The sequence below is a fragment of the Chiloscyllium plagiosum genome, unplaced genomic scaffold, assembly GCF_037043375.1.
Source record: "Chiloscyllium plagiosum isolate Xiang-an unplaced genomic scaffold, Cpla_swu_hap1 HiC_scaffold_12, whole genome shotgun sequence".
Classification (NCBI taxonomy): Eukaryota; Metazoa; Chordata; class Chondrichthyes; order Orectolobiformes; family Hemiscylliidae; genus Chiloscyllium; species Chiloscyllium plagiosum.
In genome coordinates this window covers 59562177-59585207 of record NW_028270150.1, presented here as the reverse complement: position 1 = coordinate 59585207, position 23031 = coordinate 59562177, and the positions used below count along the sequence as shown (strand labels likewise).

The window sequence follows — 23031 nt, the reverse complement described above, 5'->3', positions numbered from 1 at the left end:
ATAAAACCCAATTCTATTCACATAAGGATAAGCTTGCATTGTTCATATGGTTTTGAAAGTTCCTAACTCTGACACATCTAACCACAAACATTGTTACGGGGTTAGTAGTGTCATTGCGTATTGATGTTCGCTGGCAATTCTATCCAATCTAAAAGAGCTAGAGCAATTCACATATGTTGCATAGAACAGGAAATATATCGCAGATATAAATATCATGGCATTTGTCTGGTTTGAAAACCTCTTGACTGTGAAGAATTATTCTCATCTTCTGTACCTGTAGAAATCCATTATTCAGACACTGCTCGATGATGTGACCTGATGAGTTTCTTAGAAATAGGATTTAATTCAAAAAAAGCAATATCAGTAGAAATGATATCTGTAAGCACAAGACTACACGTTGTTCTTCTACCTGTGGCCTTTCTTATGGCTTTTGCGCGACCAGGTACGTTATCTTTTATTAAGAAGTTGCTTAAACCAATAGTGCCTTTAAATATTTTTACACATCCTAGATTTCCATATACTACAACCAGTAGTTGTGTCTTCAACTGCTTATGTCCTAAGCTCTAGATTTCACTGTGTAAATCTCTCCACTCTTCATTTCTTCACCTATCTCTCCTGCACTAAAACGCTCTTTAATATGTACACATTTGTGCAAGCTTTTAATGACCTATGATAAATCACTTTATGAGGCTTATGTGTGAAATTCTGTCCAATAATACTCCTATGAATCACATTGAAGTGCTATTCTGAATGAAAGGTACTACATAAATGCAATTCATTGTTGTATCAAAGATTGTTGGTATCTCCTTTACTCCACTGCCTAGTGTGTAACGTGTGAAGTATTAAAAGTTAATTTAATCATATATTGTTTGTTTCAAATCAATTGCTAGCTTCATACTAATAGTTGGAAAATTTCACAATGCTTCGCTTCAAACAAAAATCCAAAAGATTATATTGATATTTGCATTTACAGTGAAGTAAATAGCACCTGCCAGATTTCAGCTCAGTTTCATACTTTCAATAGTTGTGGGTGGCATCTCTTATGGTTCCTTAAAGGAAAGTGGTACTCAGGCACAGAAAATGTTATCAGTTTGGGGAATCCAGCCATTATTGTTGAAGAAAAAGATGACAACAACTTTAAATATTTTATTTATATAATGTTTTTAATGAAGTAAAACTTCTAAAATTGCTTCACCGCTGAAATATTAAAGATGATGTGATACCACACCATGCAAGGGGATTATCGGGGAAGATAACCAAAAGCATGGTTAACAAGGAAGGTTTAAAGGAGCATCTCAAAGGAGGAATGTGAAGTAAAGAAGTTGTGAGATATAGAGACGGAATTCTAAAGCTAGAGGAGAAGTAAAATAACTTTCAAAAAAAGTGATAAGCTAGAGCATTAAAACAATCAACCAAGCATTGAATTTAGTGATTACTATAACCAAATCATAACTTAATAAACTATGTTTTCCTGTATGATTTCTTGCATATAATAAAATAAAATACAATTAAACTGATAAAAAGGTTAGCCTCAATATTTTGTTTCATCCACTAATTATTATAATTATTGGGATAGGTAATAACTATGGTGAGCAAAGTCGGCATTTTGAGGAATGAAATTTAACTCGCATTGGAAATGGAACACTTACAATCTTTGGAATGATTATATATTTTACTTTGAAGATCAACATGGATTTAATTAAGGAATAATTTCAGGATCATTAATCATATACATTAAATATAACAAAATAGCAGAGAGGTTGTCAATATCATTAATATGAAAACTATTGAGTTCATTCTGTGGATGCAACTTGAACACCCTTTATTAACTACTTTTAGATCTCACCTTGAAGGGGCTATTGTGTAAACATTTCACTCTTGTATTTAGTTTAAAAATCCAGCAAACAGATGGCAAAATCAGGCTTTTACAAAATAGAGTAACATGCCACTTCAGTTTTTCATGTTCGTCAACTTTCTGATCAAAATAATCCTGCAGTTTATGAATAAATCCATTTATTGATAAATTCCTAAGGTAAATTTTGGAGGACGTATGACATTAAATTAAACATGCCAAACACCATTATTTAAATTAATATCTCCTTTTGATTTCATAAAAACAGTTCTAAGATTCTAAGTTTTAATGGAATTTAATTTACATATTCTAAAGAATAGTAGCTAGCACTTTAAAAATGTTGATCCATATAAAATTAAATGTTTGTAATAAGCCTTTGATTCAATGCAAGCAAAACTTCACATTTATTCACCATTAACTATAAAAAAAAATTTGCACTTATGCAGACCAGAATACAAACAGTGCTCTCATTGAAGTGGAGAGTATTCCATCACTTCCCATTGTGTGCCTTGGGGATGTTGGACAGGCTTTAGGAATACTGGAGTTGAGTTACTTGCTGCAGAACTCCTAGACACAGTATTTATATGGATGGTCCAGTTAAGTTTGTGGTCAATTGTAACATTCCATACTGTCCCAAAGTGATACCAGTTGACATTCAACACCAGTGATGGTACTGGTGTTAAATGTCAAGAAAAGATGGTTAGATTTCTCTTTCTGGAGATGGTCATTGTATGTAACCTTTGGGTGTGAGTGGCACTTGTCATTTATCAGCCTAAGTCAGAATATTGTACGTACAGTTCTTGCTGCATGCAGGAATGCACTGGTTTGGTATGTAGAGGACTTGAGAATGGTTTAACCACTGAAATGAAGTGGTTTATCATATAAAAACAGCTATGTACTATAAAGTTGCAAGGTTAACAATTAAATGAGCATTATTTGAGTGAGAGGAAAAGGAAGATCATGTAAGACCACAGATTGTAAAATTTAAAAAAAATTGCAGAGTGATGGTGGAGAAAGGGGACCTGATATTTCACAAGTCAGGAAGTTGAAATGAGAAACTGGGTATGCTTATTATTTGAGAACTTGTAATGAAAACTGGGCTGGAAAGGAAGAAGCAAGATTGTCTATCAATATCCTTGACAAGCTTCCTGATTCCTGTAGCTGAGGTGCATAGTTCCTTGAAAGTGGAGTTGCAGGTAGGCAGGATGGTGAAGAAAGCACTTACTGCGCTTGGCTTCATTAATCAGAACACTGAGTATAAGAGTTAGGACGACGTTAGTGAGGCCACTTTTAGAATACTCCATACAATCCTGGTCATCCTTCTATAGGAAGGATGTTGTTAAACTTGAGAGGATGCAGAAAAGATTTACAAGGATTTTTGACGGGACTGGAAGGTTTCACTTACTTGGACAGGCTGAATAGGCTGGAGTTTTCTTTTCCCCTGGAGTGTTGTAGACCGGGAGATGACCTTATACAGATTTACAAAGTCATGGGGCACATGGATAAGGTAAATAGCTGAGGTCTAGTAGGGGAGTCCAAAACTAGAAGATATTGCTTAAGTGTGAGAAGGGAAAGATTTAAAAAGGACCTTAGGGGTAATTTTTTCACACTGAGCGTGTTACATGTGTGAAATGAGCTGCTAATGGAAGTGATGGAGGCAGATACAATTACAACATTTAAAAGGCATCAGGATGGGTATATGAATAGGAAGGGTTTAGAGGGATATGCTGGAAAATGGGACCAGGTCAGATTGGGATGTCTGGTTGGCACGGACAATTTGGACTGAAGGGTCTGTTACCATGCTGTATAACTCTATGGCTCACGACTGAGAACAATGAAAGTCAAGAACAGCCAAGTTACACTGAGATGAGAATGAGAGAGAGAGAGACAGAGGGACGTTGAGACATTTAATAACTTAGTCAGAAAATAGACATATTTCAGTTTCATAGAGTGCATTTGGAGAGTTATAATTATGAATAAAAATGCACAAACACAGAAGAAGAAATATACCAAATCAGTCGAGAAAGATTTAATAAAAGTTCAACACATACTGGTAACTGCAAATTTTTGTTTTAAATCCTTGTTTGTGATGAACTTGTATTTTCAGGATTTACAGTGCAATCATAGCATTAAAACTTCATTTCGAATTTCAAAATAATTACATTTTACCTTCTTCAGCTGCATACACAATAAGCAGTACAAAATTTCTACCAACTACCAAATCTTTCATTTTCTGATTCTAGATTTCTGATAAATGGAACTTATTACTTTAAATAAATGAGGAGTTTTACAAGTTTGGACTATTCAAAGGCAGCTTACTAATTATAAAATACCCATTGTAATGCATGTGCTGCATTGAATAAAATAAAATGCTGTCCAATTGGAATGCAGATTTGATCTGATTCAATGCAGAACAAAGTCAATGAAAAGAATCACAAATATATTATCCATCTGGACAAGGCTTCTTACAGTAGAACCACAACTAATTGGGCAGCATGGTGGCTCAGTGGTTACCATTGCTACCTCACAGCATCAGGCACCTGGGTTCGATTCTAACCTTGGGTGACTGTCTGTGTGGAGTTTGCACATTCTCCCCATGTCTGTGTGGGTTTCCTCCCACAATCTGAAGATATGCAGGTCAGGTGAATTGGCTGAGCTAAATTGCCCATCGTGTTCAAGGATGTGTAGCTGCATTCATTAGGGGTAATTGTAGAGGAATGGGTCTGAGTGGGTTACTCTTCAGAGGGTTGGTGTGGATTTGTTGATCTGAAGGGCCTGTTTTCACACTGTAGAGAATCTAATCTAATTTTGTGTTGGTCTTATTTATCATTCAGAATGTTCAATTCTCTATTCCTTTTTTAGGTTATCCTATTGCAAAAAAAGTAAGCACGTTGTTAGGCAACAAGGTGCTCTTCAGTTGCCCATTTGATGGAAATGTGACGAAGATGTCATGGGTATTTAATTCAAAGCTTCAAATTGCAGCTCTCCGATGTGATTTGAATGAAATGGCTTTGATTTCCAACAATAGCAGAATAATAATTCAAAACGCTACATGCAATACTTTTAAGAATGAAATGAATCTCCAGATAGAGTCTGTGCAACTTGCTGATGATGGGAATTATACTTGTGAAATTCTAGATCAAAGAGGAGTTCATAGATTAGCCTTCTCGTTCGCAGTAACTGGTAAGAAAACTTAAAATATTTAATTTTGACAAATAACTTTTGGGAAGGTAACTGTTTTGGTTGCACTTAAACACACTGGTTTTCTTTTCTTTCAAATGGTCACTGTGGAGACAATTTCACTGCTCCCCCAACCCCCAGAACAGAGGGGACTGGACACTGAGTGCCAAAAATTTTAAAAGTCCAGAGCACAGCCCCAAGGTAGAGTAGCATAGCACTTCCTGGTTTTATGTAAAGTCCTCAAATATGGAAAGTGTTGGCAAAGTCTTAACAAGGTCTCTTAGGAAGTCTCCTAATCTATTCAAAGTGTCGTTTCAAATATCCAGCACAATTGAACAGGGAAAATATCATTCTTTTAAGTTGGGTTCAAAATCCCCTGCAACGATGAGTTTAATCCTGATTAGCTGGTCACTGTTCTGTTTGAAGAAGGTATTAGGTTATGCTAATAACTGGAATACTGTTTCGCTCACTTGATAAATTAGGAAGCAGCTGAAGTGGTAAACACCCAGCTAATGATTGGTTGGATGGTCATAACTGCTGTAGGCTTCATCTTCTTTCCCAAGGTGATGCCATTTGCTAAATATGAGCTAAACTGGTATTTCAGATTAAGACTACAACTTGGTCGCATCAGAGGCTCTTCAGCACCAAATGCATCAGAGAAAGATCATCCTAGTATTTTCCATTTTCACTTAGAGCGCATACCTAGAAATCATGTACTTGAAGTTCTTGAGTTTTAATCTCAAAACATGCTGAATTTTTCCAATTGACATTGTGCTAGTAAGTTGATATTCTACACCAGAGTCATGAAAGTTGTTCACTGGACAAAAGCTCAAAAGAACCACGGGTGCCGAAAATCTGACACAAGAACAGAAATTACTGGAAGATCTCAGCAGATCTGGCAGCATCTGTGGGCAGAAAGAAGAGTTAACATTTTGAGTCCAGTGACCTTTCTTCAGAATTAAGCTGCCAGACCTGCTGAGATTTTTCCAGCAATTTCTGTTTTATTCTATAAATGTTGTTCTTGCTTTATTGTGGAAAAAAACACACTGGTGAAGTAAGGATGATTTTCTGATATTAGAATAAAACAAAGGATTTTTTTAGCTTTACCTGATGAGAGAATGTTTATTAAGAGATCAAAAGTACTGCACAGACTATAGCTAAGTCTTTAAAATTGGAGAATGTGTCAACCAGAAAGTACTCCCTAACAATTTCTTTCACCTTTAAGTAATGAAGTTTTGTTCCTAATTTCCTGAACAATTGTTTGGAACTGTCCAAACACAATACACTTTAATCATTTATACTGTATGTTCGATTTATATCAAAATCCTAATATTATTCTACCCAAATAAATTATTCTAGTTTATATTTCTTCCTTTTATTAACTTTTGACAAAAATAAAGGTGAAAAATATGTATTATAAATTTAGTAAAACAGAATTAATAGCAATCTGTCTATGTTCAGTAAAGCTCTCAAAAATTTTATTCCTCCAAAATTTGATGGATGAACACCATTAATTTCTTACTAAGGTAATTGAAAAAATCATTTGTAAAGTCAAATTGAAACAAAATCTATTTCATTAATTCTGTCATTACTAGTATAGATTTAGTACATAAGAAGTTATACAGAAATGATTAGTATTAATCAGTGTTGGTGAATGTTTAGCAAGATTGAGATGAAATCTTAAATTGATAAGAATTTCCAAAACCCGGCAGCTATCATTACTAGCTCAGTTTCCATACTTGTGTTTGAACTTATGGAAGGTTATCTTATTATGAGTGACACTAACACTGTCTGTTTCAGTATTTAAAGCATTTTTAAGAATTCACATAGAAATCAATGTACAATTCAAGTTGATGATTTCATTTTTTTTAGAAGTACAGAATGTAAACAAAATTCAGGTTTCAATTCAAATATCATTCTGTCTTTTTCAGTTCCACCTGCTATATCTTTCAGTACTGATAACAAACCAAATAATACAATGATGGCCATATGCACCGCATCAAATGGGAAACCAGCTGCAGAAATTACTTGGTATCCAAATAATTTAGGAAACTTCTCAATCAATATAACCCATCACAGTAACAGAACTGTAACTGTACAAAGCAAGTATCACATTAGTATCCACCACTTCAGTGAGGAGATAATCTGCGCCGTAAACCACCCAGCATTTGATGGGATAAAAAACTATACCATTCATCAAAACGGTCCAGCTTCATATGGTAAGCATATCTAAAATGTATGTCAAATGAAGGGTACCTGATATTTATAGAAAATCCTAGTTCAATAAAACTGAATATAAAATAGCATTTATCACTCAAAAATTAGAACATCTGAAGTAGAAGTAATAGTTTTATTCTGGGGTGATTTAGCTGCAACATTTAGAAATAAAGCATTCAATGAGGTGGAATTGTTTATGCATGAATGATGTATTCTATAGCAATAAATTATTTGTACTTCATGTACTGTGATGAAAGTACAAATTTGTGCTATTCATGTACAGCAAAGTTGCACCATAAGTGAGTGGCAAGTTTGAAAATACCTGAAAGAATCACTTCAGTGGTAAAGTAGAAATTTGGAGTAACGTAGCCATGAAATATGTATCGTTGGAGCCAAACAGACTGTGCAGATGGCACAAATAAAGATCAGCCGCTATCAGTAGACAGTTTGAAGGTTTATTTCAAAGTTCTATCTACACACAGAAGTTGAAGTGATCGCAACAAAGGATGCTCATCAAGAGTCTTTTATTAACCAATTTCAAATCATAAGTATTCAGATTTCTTAAATGAACTGTTTCAAGTACCTGCACATCTATTAATGAGGCTGGATCTGTGAAATGAGCCAATCTTCTTGTTAACTGTAAATCCAATCATTAGTATCTGTTCCTGAACATAAATTCTAGGATTTAGTAAGGAAATTCGGAGTCACCCTTAGTTTTTCGTGATGATAAAAAGTCAAGAGAATACAAAGGGCAAAAATCATTGATAAATTAGCAAAGTCAAATTATGTCAAAATTACAGCTCTAAACAGAAGGTGCATAGGTGAGCGAAATTGAGGCAGTTGGATAATGACAGTGATATACCATTGGCTCTTGTGGTGCAGTGGTAGTATCTCTAGCGCTGAGCCAGAAGGCTTAGGTTCAAGTCTCACTTGCTCTGGAGTTGTTTGATAACCTAACAGTTCATTTTAAGAAAATATCTAAAAACAACATTGATGCTGTTAACTAGTGAATGGAAAGTCAGAGTTTTGATAAATATCTGTTTTCCGCACTTCAGAGTGTATATATAGTGGAATTTTAATGTTCAGTTTTGGAATTCCTGCTGGTTTTATTTTATAAGACCTTAACAGAAAAAGAATTAGGTCATTTGTTCTATCAAATCTGCTCCACCATTCAGTGAGATCCCTGTTTTTCCCTTGTGACTTTTGACTCCCTTATTGATCAAAAATATTATCTCAGCCTTAACTACTCTTAAATGAACAACCTGTAGAGCCCTCTGGTAAAGAATTCTATACAATCGCTGTCCTCTGCACCTTTCCAAACTCCCCCGTCAAGCCCCTTAAAAATCTTACATATTTCAATAAGGTCATCTCGCATTCTTCCAAGGTCCAATGAGTACAATGTTATGGACCAGACCAAAGTCCTTCAAACTATATTAACAAGACAGCCTAGACCCCAACATTTTCTCATTTTAAAGGTAAGTGCCAGGAATTGTGTTCTGTCTGCAATTTGATGGTCAAACTACCAGCCTTGAAACAAAACACACTTCACTCATACACCATAGTTAAAATACAACAAAGAAAGAAGAAATTGGAATAATTTTTTTCTACAGGAAAACTTAAACAGAATAACAGATTATTTAACTATTAAACAGTAATTGTTCTAATGTAGTGACATCCCATCAACACACCTCTGGCAAAGGCAAATTCAGTAAAATAGATTGTCTCACATGCAATTCTCCTGCAGCAACAAAATACACGATAAATCTAATTAACCACCTTGTGCTTTAACTTAATGCTGGATGATCATTTATCACAGCACCAGATCTTGGCCTTGATCCACGTGGCGATGATCATCTGGCCATCTTCTCCTCATGGTCCCAGGGGTGTCTTCTCTTCACAGTGGTTGGTCTCATGTGGTGTTTCAGTGATTATTTTACTTAGTAGTTCTTCCAATCCTTTTGGGATGGTCTTTAGGGTCCTCCAAAAGAACAATCAGAGCTCAATCATCCTGATCAATTGGACCCAACCAGGCATGGACATGTTGATGACAGGGTGGTCCTTGGGCATCCATTCCTGGAGGTGTTAGGTGCACATAGATGAGGTAGCCTCTCCAATAAAGGGTGCGAGGCACCTCTGTGTCTGACAAACAACTCAAGGTTCTGATTATCCTGAGGGTGGCATTCAGGTTGATTCTATTCAAAATAAATTCAAGTGCAATTGTATTGTCTGCAGCTCCTGGGTTACTCACTTGCGGTCTGTCTGTAGCTGCACCCTGTCTGGATTCTGCAACATGTTTATTAGCACAGTTACTTTGGTCAAGGCTTGTCTTAACTCCCCAGCATGCCTCAGTTAGTGTCCATTATTCATAAATCCATCACAAATCCATTATTTTGAGGGACCCATCCGGCCACAGTATTTAAGGTATTGTCTAATTAGTGGCTTGTATGGTTTTAGCAAGATCTCCCTCTTTTTATATCACATTCTCTTGGTAAATAAAAGCCAGGATTTCCTTTGCCTTTCCTTTTACCTGATGAACTTACATGCTAGCTTTATGTGCTTTGTATCCCAAGACCCCAAATGGCTCTGTAGTTTTCCATGATCTTTCTCCATTTGAATGATATTCAGCATCTCTATTCTTCCTTGCCAAACGTGTAACCCTTACACTTTCCCTCATTCTATTCCATCTGTAAAGTTTTTAACTCACTCACCTAACTTGCTCATATCCTGCTATAGATTTTTTGTGCAATCCTCACCATTTGCCTCCTGGCTGTACTTTTAACAAAGAACATTTGGTGCATGTGTGGAATGGGCTACCAGAGGAAGTAATGGAGGCTGGTACAATTGCAACATTTAAGAGGCATCAGGATGGGTATATGAATAGGAAGGGTTTAGAGGAATATGGACCGGGTGCTGGCAGGTGGGACTAGATTGAATTGGAATATCTGGTCAGCATGGACGTGTTGGACCAAAGAGTCTGTTTCCATGCTGTACATATCTATGTCTCTATGACTCTACTTCTGTTATCTATACCATTAATATATATTGTAAAATATTGTGGCCCCAGTGTATTCCTGAGAGACTCCACTAGTTATAGGTACATTCCTAGATTGTGTTCAGGAAAATATCCCACAGCAGTATGTGTCCAGTCCAATTATAAAGGATGTATTTTGCACCTTGTTCTTGGACATGATGTGGGTCAGGTAGATCAGGTGTCAGTAGGGAGACAATATTCACTGCATCATAATGTTTAGGGTGATGATAGAAAAGGACAACAGACAATTCAGAGTAAGAAGAGAGGTTTATAAAATCATGAGGGGCATGGATGGATGAATAGTTAAGGTCTTTTCCCCAGGTTAGGGGAGTCCAAAATAGAGGGCATAGATTTAAGGTGAAACAGGAAAGATTTAAAAAGGACTGGAGGATAACTTTTTCACTCAGAGGGTGATGCTTGTGTGGAATGAGCTGCAGAGGAAGTAATGGAGGCAGGTACGATTACAGCATTTAACAGGCATCTGGATGGGTATATGAATAGGAATGTCAGAGTGATATGGACCAAATGCTGACAAGTGGAACTAGGTCAGATTGAAATGTCTGGTCAGCATGGATGAGTTGGACCAAAGGGTCTGTTTCTGTGCTTTATGATGATATAACATACAGCACAGAAACACACCTTTCAGTCTAACCAGTCCATGCCAAACATAATCCCAAACTAAATTAATCCCCCCTGCCTGCTCCTGGCCCATATCCCTCAAAACCTTTCCTTATCCAAATGTCTCTTGAGCATTGTAATTGTACCCAAATCCACCACTTGCTCAGGAAATTCATATCACGTGCATATCACCCTCTATTTAATAAATTTGCTTCTCATGTCTTTTTAAAATCTCTTCCCTTAAAAATGTGTCCCTTAGTCTTGAAATCCTCCATCCTATGGAAAAGACAACTACCATTACACTGCTATCTACACCTCTCATTATTTTATAAACTTCTATCAGATCACCTCTCAATCTCTGACACTTCAGTGAAAAGAGTCCAGCCTATCCAGACTTTCTTTATAACTCAAACCTTCCATACTCGGTAACATGCTAGTAAATCTCTTCTGAACACTCTCCAATTTAATAATATTCATCCTATAATTGGGCAACCAGAACTGGACACAGTATTCCAGATGAGGCCTCATCAATGACTTCCCAACTCCTACACTCAAAGGACTGAGCAATGAAGACAACGATGTCAAACGCCTTTCTAACCATCCTGTCTACATAGAGTCATAGGGATGTACAGCACAGAAACAGACCTTTCAGTCCAATTCATCCATGCCGACCAGATATACTAACTAATCTAGTCCGATTTGCGAGCATTTAGCCCATATCCCTCTAACTGTTTCCTATTCATATACCCATCAGCATGGCTTTTAAATTTTGTAATTATACCAGCCTCCACCACTTCCTCTGGCAGTTCATTCCAAACACGCACCACCCTCTGCATGAAAAAGTTGCCCTTTACGTCCCTTTTAAATCTATCCCCCTCACCCTAAACCTATGCCCTCTAGATTTGGAATCGCCCACCTCAAGGAAAAGACCTTATCTATTTACCCCATCCATGTCCCTCATGATTTTATAAACCTCTATAAGGACCCCCTTCCAATACTCCAGAGAAAATGGCCCTAGCCTCTTACGCCTCTTCCTCTAACTCAAACCCTCCAATTCCGGCAACCCCCTTGTAAATCATTTTTGAACCCTTTTAAGTTTCACAATATCCTTCCTAAAGCAGGGAGACTAAAATTACACACAATATTCCAAACGTGGTCTAACCAATGTCCTGTGCAGACACAAAAATGATCTCCCAACTCCTATATGTAATGTTCTGACCGATAAAGGAAAGCATTCCAAATGTCTTCTTCACTATCCTATCTATCTGCGACTCCACTTTCAAGGAACTACGAATCTGCACTCCAAGGTCTCTGTTCAGCAACACTCCCAAAGACCTTATCACTAAGTGTAGAAGTCCCGCTCTGATTTAGATTAGATTACATTAGATTACTTTACAGTGTGGAAACAGGCCCTTCGGCCTTTCCAAAATGCAGCACCTCACATTTAGCCACATTAAACTCTATCTGCCACTCCTCAGTCCATTGGCCCATCTGATCAAGACACCATTGTACTTTGAGGTAACTTTCTTCACTGTCAACTACATCACCAATTTTGGTGTCATTAGATTAGATTAGATTACTTACAGTGTGGAAACAGGCCCTTCGGCCCAACAAGTCCACACCGCCCCGTCGAAGCGCAACCCACCCATACCCCTACATTTACCCCTTACCTAACACCACGGGCAATTTAGCATGGCCAATTCACCTGACCTGCACATTTTTGGACTGTGGGAGGAAACCGGAGCACCCGGAGGAAACCCACGCAGACACGGGGAGAACATGCAAACTCCACACAGTCAGTCGCCTGAGGCGGGAATTGAACCCAGGTCTCTGGCGCTGTGAGGCAGCAGTGCTAACCACTGTGCCACCAAGCCGCCCACTTTTGTTTTAAAACTACAAGGCATTTAACAATCCAATCCTTCCAAGCCAGGAACGTTGATATAAACCAACACCTTCACTGTAATCCAGACTGAGATCTACATCTGCAAACTTACTAACTATACCTCCTATGTTCACATCCAAATCATTTATACAAATGACAAAAAGCAGTGAACCCAGTGCTGATCCTTGTGGCACACCACTGGTCACTGGCCTCCACAACTATCCTCTGTCTTCTACTCAAATGCCTTGCTGAAGTCCATATAGAACATGTCCACTGCTCTGCCCTCATCAATCCTCTTTGTTAATTCTTCAAAAAAGTCAATCAAGTTAGTGAGGCAACATAAACTTCAAAAAATATGTACCTGCACCCCTAGGTTCTCGGTTCTACAAAACTATCCAAGGCCCTATCTTTAATTGTTTAAGTCCTGCCCCTGCTTGTTGTACCAAAATGCAATACCTCACATTTATCCAGATTGAACTCCAGCTTCCATTTCTCAGTCCATTGACCCATTTGATCAAGATCCCTTTGTAATCTGAGAAAACCTTCTTCACTGTCTACTATCACCAATTTTGGTGTTGTCTGCAAATTTACTAACCATGCCTTGTGTATTCTCATTCAAATCATTGACAAAAATGTCAAACAAAGGAGGACCTAGCACCAATCCCTGCAGACCACTGCTGGTGACAGTCCTCCAATCCAAAAAGTAACCCTCCACCACCATTGTCTGTTTCCTGCCGTTAACTCTTTAACATAAGAAACATAGGATCAAGAGAAATGATTTTTTTACATAGGCGGTGCAGTTCTTGAATGCACTTCCTTGAAATGTGATGGAGGCAAATTCAATATAGACATTCAAAACGGTATTAAATGATTATTTGAACGCATCAATGTGCTAGATTGGCAGGAGAACGGTACAAGTCAGAATGCTCATTGGAGAGCTGGTGCAGACATGATGGGCTGAATGGCCTTCTACTGTCCCATAACAAATCTGTGACTATGTGATAAAGTGTATGAAACTACGGGCTTCAAAAATAATACTACAAAATACAAAATCATAACAGAGATACATAGATTGAATATAATACAGCAAGCCATTCAGCCTGCTGTGGAGTTGATATGCCCATCAGCTATGATTGAATGGCAGAGTGGACTCGATGAGCTGAATGGCCTTACTTCTACTCCCATGTCTTATGGTCTTATGGTCTTATGCTGCGTTGATGCCAGCTGTTTGCAAGATCAATGCAGCGAGTTTGACTCCCCCACTCTTTGCCCATAACTTTGTAAGTATTTCTATTCAGCTATTTTTCCAATATCCTTTTGAAAGCTCTAATTTTATCCACCTCCAGCATACTGTCAGGTAACACCTTCAAGATATGTAAACTTGATGCATAAATAGGTACTTCTTCATGTTGCCATTAGTTCATTTCTCAATTAATTATTTTTTTAACTGAATCCTGACAGTGTGGAAACAGGCCATTCAGCCCAACAAGGCCACACCAACTCATTGAAGAGCATCCCACCCAGACTCACCCCTCTACTCTATCCCTGTAAACCTGCATTTTCCATGGCTAATCCATCTAACCTACGCATCCCTGGACACTCCGGGGCAATTTAGCACATCCAATCCACCTAACCTGCTCATCTTTGGACTGTAGGAGCAAACTGGAGCACCTGGAGGAAACCCACACAGACATGGGGAAAATGTGCAAATTCCACATAGACAGTTGTACAAGGGTGGAATTGAACCCGGGTCCCTGTCGCTGTGAAGCAGCAATGTTAATTTTGTCTATTGATTTTTGACTCTTCCTGTAATGTGAATAGCTTCTCTCTATCTACTTTGCCTAGGTCTTTTATCAAATCTGTTCTCAACTTTCTCTTCTCTAATGACAACTACGCTGAGAAAGCCCACCTTCTTCCAATCTGAAAACAGCCATTCACCACTTCTCTGTTTCTAGTAAATGAACTTTATACCTGAACTGTGGCCTCAACTTCAGCAGTCAAGCAATTATGTGGCACTCTACCAAATATGATTTGGAAGTCCCTACACATGAAATCAAAACTACCTTCACCAAGCATCTCTATTATCAAAGATTTTTATTAAGTTAGTTAAATATAACTTGCCGTCAGTGAATCATATTGACTTTTTCAAATTAATTGACTCTTGCCCAAGTGACAATTAAATCTCTTGGGTTATCATTTCTAGAAGTTTTCCCAATACTGAAGCCAAACTGAATGCTTGTAGTTGCCAGGTTCATCCTTATAGACTTTTTAAACAAAGGTGTACCATTCGTACTTCTTTAGTTCTTTGGAACCATTCCTTTACGTCAGGAAGATTGGAAGATTTTGACAGAATCTTTTCTGTTTCATTGAGTACAGATAGATACAAAATTTTCAGTCATCACTTTAGTCATGGTACAGCCTTATCAATATTAATGCACTAACTATATACATGCTTATAAAAGACCTTTCAATTCCTTAGACTTAATTCATACTCTCTCTTTACCTCTTTTATTTCGGTTTTCACTTCCCGGGTTTTCACTTCCCAGTTGAACTCTCTATATTTAGCGTGGTTCTTTTTTGTATTAAACAAACTGATGTCAATCATATAACCTCTTTTTTATTTTAATGTTACTCTCTATCTCTCTTGCTACCCAGGAAGCTGTGGATTTGTTTGCCTTGCATAACCTCCTTTGAAAGGTACCTTGACTGTACCCAATCCATCTCCTCTTTCAGAATCAGTACACACAGATGACTTGGGCTGAATGGCCTGTTTTCAAGCTATACATTTTATATAATATTATGCTAATATATTACTGCTTTGTGAAATGCTCCGAAGAGTCTACAAAGATTATACAAAACTCTGAGAAAGGACTTGGGCACAGAAATGGCAGATGGAGTTTAATCCAGACAAATACAAAGTGATTCATTTTGCAGGATCAAATTTAGGTATGAATTATACTGTAAATGGCGGAACCCTTCCGAACATTAACATACTGGAGGATCTGAGCATGCAGGTCCACACTTCTCCATAAGTCGCAACACAGGTGGCCAAAGTGATTAAGAAAGCATACGGCATGCTTGTCTTCATTGTATGGGGTACAAGAGTTGGCAAACCATGTTGCAGCTATATAAAACCCTTGTTAGGCCATATTTGGAGTATTGTGTGCAGTTTTGATCGCCACACCACCAGAAGCACTTGGAGGCTTTGGAGAGAGTGCAGAGACGGTTCACCAGGATGCTGCCTGGTCTCAAGAGCATTGGCTATAAGGGAAGGTTAAAAAGACTAGGATTGTTTTTTTCTGGAAAGACAGCCACTGACAGGAGACCTGATAGACGTGTACAAAATTATGAGAAGGGCATGGAACACACTGCCAAAAGAGGTGGTGGAAGCAAACACTTTGGCAGCATTTAAAGAATCATCTGGTTGGTTACATGAATAGGGAGGGAATAGAGGGATACAGACTGATTGAGTGTAGAAGGTTTGTTTTTTAGTTTAGTTAGGGAATGATGATCAGCACAGGCTTGGAGGGCCGAAGGACCTGTTCCTATGCTGTACTTCTCTTTTGTTCTTTTGTTTGAAATAAGAATGTCTAAATTTCTATTCAATGCTAAATTATGTAGGTTGTGGTGTGAATAAATACAGTTATGAACTCAATGCTAAAAATGAACCAATGGTATTTATTTTCCGGTTCAAAGACTGACGCTTCAGACCCAATCTTTTGAAGAAAAGTTCCTCGTAACTAGCTATCAGCAAAAATATTAATTTGTGCTTATGTTTTTGCAGATTCACAATTATCTCCAAAGATTTTGTTCCTTTTATATCTCATTGCTGGTGTCCTGGCTGCATGCCTGTGTCTCCTTGCTGTAGTAGCTTTTACAGTCAGATGCTTTAATCTCCAAATAGAAACTGCATTCAGGTAAGCTTGTCAATTCTAGAAAGTATCTTTATGATCGTGTCAGGAAGGAACAAAAGTAATTATATCCAAACTTAAAATTCTATTTTTACTCTTCTAATTAGCACAAATATAATGAACATCATCCAATTACTAATAATGATTGTCTTGTCACTAGTTCTACAGCTTTCCTGTAAATATGCCTCACCTTTCAGTTACTATCATATTTCTTGGTCATTGTTTGTTATACATAGAAATATCTATTTAACAAAGTTATCACAAAGTCAAATGGAAATAAAATTCAATGTTGCCCATTTTAAATTATAATACTGTTGTGGGGAAAATTACCAGGTCAGAGTTGGGGTTCAACAACAGAGTTTATTGTGCAAGGAAATAGTGGTGCTCCAGGGAGAGAGAGAATCAACAGCACAGTGGTCAGCTGTGATTCTTCTCTCACGTCAAGATACTTTTATACTTTTTGTGATACAATAGGTCAGTGATGAGGTTATTGTCTTTGTAACATAGTTTGCTTGTTGTAAACATTGCAGAATCATTGATAGTTTTGATGCAGTCGTTGTCAGTTCCAATGCAGCCTTTGTTAATTTCAGCGTGATTGTCAGTTTCAGCACAGACATTGTCAGTTTCAATGTCTGCACGCAAGTCCATTGCTGTAATAATGGGGGCTAATCGTTCTTCTAGAGAAGGATGATTACTGCAGCCTTGGCTATTAGCACTTTGTATTGAGTTCGTATCAAGCAGTTAGGATTTCTATTAAAGGCGTTGGCTGGACTCAGACACTTTGGTGGGCAGTATACGCTACTCATGTGTATTCTCTCCCCCACCCACCTTAAACTAATCAACTGGGTTGTAAGTGCATTCTGGTGGCCCCAGGCAGTATCTGTGTTTGTTCTGCTGTCTCTCTCCATATTGTGGTCAGGCGGCCATCTTGTATGTCAAGTGGCTAACTTGTGGCTCAGCGGTCATCTTATGTGTCCATGTGCCAATTGTCACCCTGCCCCGTGCCATCTCCCACTTCACTCCCCCCTTTGTATCTTGGAGGCAACTTCGGTGATCTCCTGCAGACCACCCAATTTACATATAGAGGTAGGTCATCTCTAGGAGCTCCTCCTCCTGAGGGGTATCATGGAGTGTCAATTTTGTTGAGGGCTCTTCCGTGGCGACACTCACTGCTGGTACAGCTCTCATCTGTAGCACCTTATAGCAGGGCTTTAAACACCCGAGGCCTACACAGAATACCAGCATGAGTGTAATTAGGAGAACTATCCTGTGTTCCAGTTAGGGTCCCCAAGATTTACCTAGCAACCAATTTAGCTGTCTGTAATTGTAGCTCCCTGTCTAAAATATCTAGCTGGTCTCAGATATTTTTGATGGCTTCAGTAATGTTATAAGATGCATCAATAACATGGGTGGTACAATTGTCACCAATAATTGTATAAACTCTCCCTTGCTGTACTAATTGATAATCCACCACTTAACATGCCTGCTATGTGTAGAGTCTGAGTTCAGCCAGCTCTGTATTAATTGCTTCCAGAGCTTTCAAGGTATTATTGCCTGAGATAGTCAGACCACATACAAGGTAATTTCGGTTTTTAGTGCTGATGACACCTGCTGCCCCCCCCCCAAAAGATAGTGATCCCAAAAATCCATATCCCAGTGATGAACCCAAAGTGGTGGGGTCCTGCCAGTCAGCACGGAACTCCTGGCTGATGTAGTGGGTCACTATCCACTATCCTTTCCCGAACATGTACCCCGATAGGGCATGGTACAGTAAGGGGTGCAATTGTCCCTACCGTGAATGGGTTTGGGAGGTGTGGGGTGCCTGTCACATAAGTCCCCTTAGATAGAAAAACAAATCCCTTCTCCACTCAGTAACATACATTGTCCTGTCCTTCCATCTGTCTGTCCACCTGTGTCACCCCTGATCCCCCGGGTGCCTCCCAGCTGGTAAGTGTCAAACGGGTATGTCCATGTGGCAGAGCTAACATGGGTGCCATTGCACTGACCACATATGAATTGTCTGCTGCAGTCACATTCAAGCATGCCTGCTGGCTGCAGGTGCAGGTAAACTGTCCCCTGGTGACTGTACTGTGCTAATACTGTAGTGTGTCTGGACGCATGAGTCATTTTTGGGAACCAGGGCATAAATGCTTCCCCATCCCTGCCCTGTGAAATAGAGTGGTTAATCACTGGGTTTTAAATGGGTCTTCCCTTCCCTAGGCTGGGTGGTCCTGCCTGACTGCGCACATCTACCCTGGAGTCCCGGTTTGTATTTCCCCATCTGTCCCTTACACGGTGCTCCTGAGGTGTTTACTGTATACAGGTCACGAGGGGTCCGCACTGGGGTGGCCACAAATAGGGATTCTACTGATCACATCTGTGGGTAGCAGACAGTTTGATTCCCATGCACACTTAGATGGGTTTTATAGAAGAGGTTATCTTCAAATCCTGACCTGCTCCCGACAGTCGTGACACTTAAACCCAGTGAAATACATACAGGTATATACATTTTGCAGTGAAAGTTATCAGTCAAAGTCTTTGTTTTCGTCAGGAGGTGCAGTCATGCTTCTGTGTGGTTTTTGTTCTGTTGTGTTTTCGGTACTCTCCCTGGGATGACCGTCTTGTCCGCCATTCCTGTCTAACCTGGGGAATGGTCAATGACATTAGTTTGGTCACAGAAGTCTTTAAACAGTTTGAGTTGGGTCCAGTGCTTCCATGTGCCTTTTCCTTTAATATCTATGCAGGTACAGATGTCCCCATTTATTACTACGTCGTATGGCCCATTCCATTTTGGGACAAAGCCTGGTTTGTCAGGCAGTGCTCGCACCAGGACACAGCTTCCTGATGCTGGGACCTCAGGGAAGATTTCAAGTTCCCCTGCCCTGTCCTTTTTGTCCAGATTACTGCATCCCTTTCAATCAGGGGCTTAATTCTATCACATACTGCTGAATTTTGTCTTTTAGTGAACCCACATTGCCACCACCTGTGATTATTGTGTCCAGAAAATACATTGCTTGCCTGGCCATTAATTCATATGGTGTTAGCCCAGTTGCCTGATTCGTGGTGGCTCTTAGTATGGCGGGCCGTACCTCAGCCCATGTTCTGCCTGAGGTTGGCATTGCCTTAGCTAAAGTTTGAGCATTCTATTCATTCTCTCTACCATCTTGAGCTCGGGGGTGATAGGGGATGTGAATTTTTTGTCTAATGCCGAGTAATTGGCAGACAGTCATCGTGACCTTGCCTGTAAAATACATCCCTTGGTCAGAGTCGATCTGGAGGGGTACCCACCACCACCTTGGGATTACCTCCTCCACTAATATTCTGGCTACAGTGGTCGCAGTGCAGCTTTTGGTTGGGAATGCACCTACTCACCAGGTGAATTGGTCTATGATGATGGGAAGGTGGTAGTAGCCCTGTAAAATCTACCTAAAGGTGATCCCAGCGTCCCCTAGGTCTGGGCTGGAGTCCCATCTTAACCTTTATAGGTCCCCCTGGGTTATGTTTTGCACACACCATGCATCTGCGGCAGTCTATTCCCATTCCATTCCACCACCACTCTCTCCCTCGACTTGCTATCATGGCCTCTCTGCTGTGTGGGAGAGTCCGTGGGGCAGTTTGAGCAATGTGTTCTGTATACACACTGGTGCTACCACCTTGTCTGCTCTCCTCCAGACACTATCCTCCCCTTTGAATGCCCCCTGCAGTTTCAATTGCTCTCTCTCTTCTTGCGGGGTGTCCTCCTGTAGCTGCTGAATTTGGATAGCGTCTTTTGCTAATTTAATAATGGCTATTGCAGCCTCATCAATGGCTTCTTGTTCTAGAGCTTTCTGAGCTGCTCGGTCTGATACCTAGTTTCCTTTGAATTTCAGCCAACCTGGGCTCTTTTTTGCTGGCTCTTTTTAGTGAGCTTTCTTTTTTATTACTGCAACTTCCTTTGGCTGTTCACTGGCATGCAATATTGCCTGATTTCTTAATTGGTGTCTGATAGGTGTTCCCCCGCAGTGATGAACCCTCTTCTACCCCATGCCACCATGTAGTCATGGACTATACCGAAGGCATATTGACTGTCTGTATATATATTCATGATTTTTCCTTTTGCTCGTTCCAGTGCTTTGGTGAGTGCTATCAGTTCTGTAATCTGTGTGAACTGACTTTCATCAATCCTTCTGGACATAACTGTTCTTAACTTATCATTTGCCACAGCTCATGCTGTTTGGGGTGACCCTGCTACATATTTTCGTGACCCATCCGTGGGTCTCCTTGGCTGTGTCTAAGGGGGTATCTTTTACTCGCCCCCTATCCTCATCCCTATCTATATTCCCACAGCTGTGCGGTTCCCTTATGTCTAGAATTCCCTTAGCTGGGCTTTTCTCCCATATCCCTAACTATTACCACAGACTGACTTGGGGGTAAAAGAACTGCCTCCCACTTTGCCCTTCTCATATTGGAGATGGACCTCAGTTTCCCTGTGTTTAGCATCTCTACTGGAGTGTGTTTAGTGTGGAGGATGACATTCTCTGCCTTTACTATGGGCTCGCTAACCCTAATGGCCCAAGCAGCACTGTCAAAGGCTGCTATGCACCTGGGCAACCCGGTGACTACTGGCCCTTCTGTAGTGAGTAGTACCCTACGGGCCTTCTCCTGCTACCATGGTCTTAGGTGACCACTGCGGAGTAAAATCCTCCCTCATTATTACAGTGGATGTGAAAATCCATGCTGGGGTTTGGCAGCCCTAGCCCGGGGGCCAATATGAGCCAAGTTTTAAGCTGACTATATGCCTCCTCCTGTTCTGGCCCCCAGGTTACAGGTTCTAAGGCAGGCTTACCTCCTTTAGTTAATCTCTGCATCCGTTCAGCCAATCTTGCAAACTCTGGTATAAAGCTCCGACTGTAGTTGAATCACCCCAAGATCTTTCTGACTCCCCTGACAGTGGCAGGTCACGGAATCTGTTGGATTGCCTTCTTGCAGTCATTGGACATCTCTTTGAGTCCCTGGGATATAAGGTGTCCCGGGTATAAGACTTGTGTTTTGCCAATTTGTGCCTTTGTGGGGCTAACTTTTAACCCTGTGGTTGCCAATTCCTGTAATACGAGACATAAATCCTCCTGGTGTCCTGACTCGGATTCTGAGGCAATTAGGATATCATCTACATATTGGAGGGCAGTGCTACCCTCTGGCAAATCTACATAATGTTGCTCATCGCCCTGTGAAAAATAGTGGGGCTGTTTTGGAACCCTTGTGGCAGGCAAGTCCACGTGTACTGCCTGTTCCTTACTGTAAAAGCCAATTTATTCTGGGACACAGAGTGTAACGGGATAGACCAAAAGCAATTGGCTCTGTCCAAAACAGTAAGAGTTTTGTGTTCAGGGGCCAAGTCATTTAAGATGGTGGAGGGGTCTGCTACAATGGGGTGCAATTGGGGGTGACCTTATTTAGTCCTGTATAATCAATGGTGAGCCTGTAGCTCCCATCAGCCTGTATTATTGGCCACATCAGGGAATTAGTTGTACTTGTGGTTGCTTTCACTAGGCCTTTCACTATCTCCACAGCTGCTTTTTCTGCTTTGTGTTTTATTGGGTATTGCCGGTGGGGCTTATGCTCCGATCCAGGAACCTTTATCGAGTCTATGTTGACTAGACCTGTATCTAACTTTGTTTCTGTCCATTCTCCGGGGACAGAGGTGCAGATGGCTCCCAATCCCCCCTTTTTGAGGCCCTTTGTGTCCTATTCTGTTGCAGTGGCTGCAGTATTTTACATTGTTCCCTGCTCTATTCCCGGCTAATGGGGCCCTACACTCTCTGGCAAAGTGTCCCTATTGGCCACATTTTGGCAAGATTGTTTTATTCTACTCTCGCCTCCATTCCGGTCAGCTGCTTTGTCATATCTTGCCTTTATTGCAGGAACTTCTGCTCCTGCACCCCACTAGCCCACTCGACTAAATCATCATAATCCTGGGACATCATTACTCCCATTTTCAAGATGGCTTGGTGGGCTCTAGAGAGCCCATCTTTAAAAGCTTGGATGAATTTCCCATTTCCCCCGATCTGGGTTTGCTTGCCCTGAGCCTTCTTGATAGACACTTAATAATCATTCCCCATCCTCAGAAGTTCCTTCCCCTTTAAGTTGCTCCAGTTCGTGGGAGCATTTCCTAGCACCCTCTGGATTTCGTCTTTAAAATCAGTGAAGGGGGCCTCCTGGGCATCTATCTCAGCTGTAAGGGCAACAGCATGTGTCCACCATCCTCCCCTAAAATCCCTGGCTGTTGTGGCATCGGGTCCACCAGCTACCTGTCTCCACTTTTCCGCTGGGCAAACTGCCCGGACCAGCTGGTCTCTCAGGT

The 23031-nt window shown here is 40.1% G+C and overlaps 1 protein-coding gene across 3 annotated transcripts in view; it reads left to right on the top strand.

Annotated features, from left to right (window-relative positions):
• The first annotated feature begins 216 nt into the window (after positions 1 to 216).
• LOC122555099 (cell surface glycoprotein CD200 receptor 1-B-like) overlaps positions 217 to 23031 on the top strand; it is a 37157-nt gene continuing 14342 nt past the window's right edge. The window contains exons 1-4 of one of the 3 annotated variants that reach the window (XM_043700778.2): positions 217 to 442; positions 4715 to 5035; positions 6964 to 7251; positions 16565 to 16697. In XM_043700778.2, coding sequence (XP_043556713.2) covers positions 319 to 442; positions 4715 to 5035; positions 6964 to 7251; positions 16565 to 16697 — 866 coding nt within the window. In that variant the 5' untranslated portion in view covers positions 217 to 318. The remainder of the gene's footprint in view (positions 443 to 4714; positions 5036 to 6963; positions 7252 to 16564; positions 16698 to 23031) is intronic. The other 2 variants (XM_087992862.1, XM_043700780.2) reach the window with 2 other exon arrangements.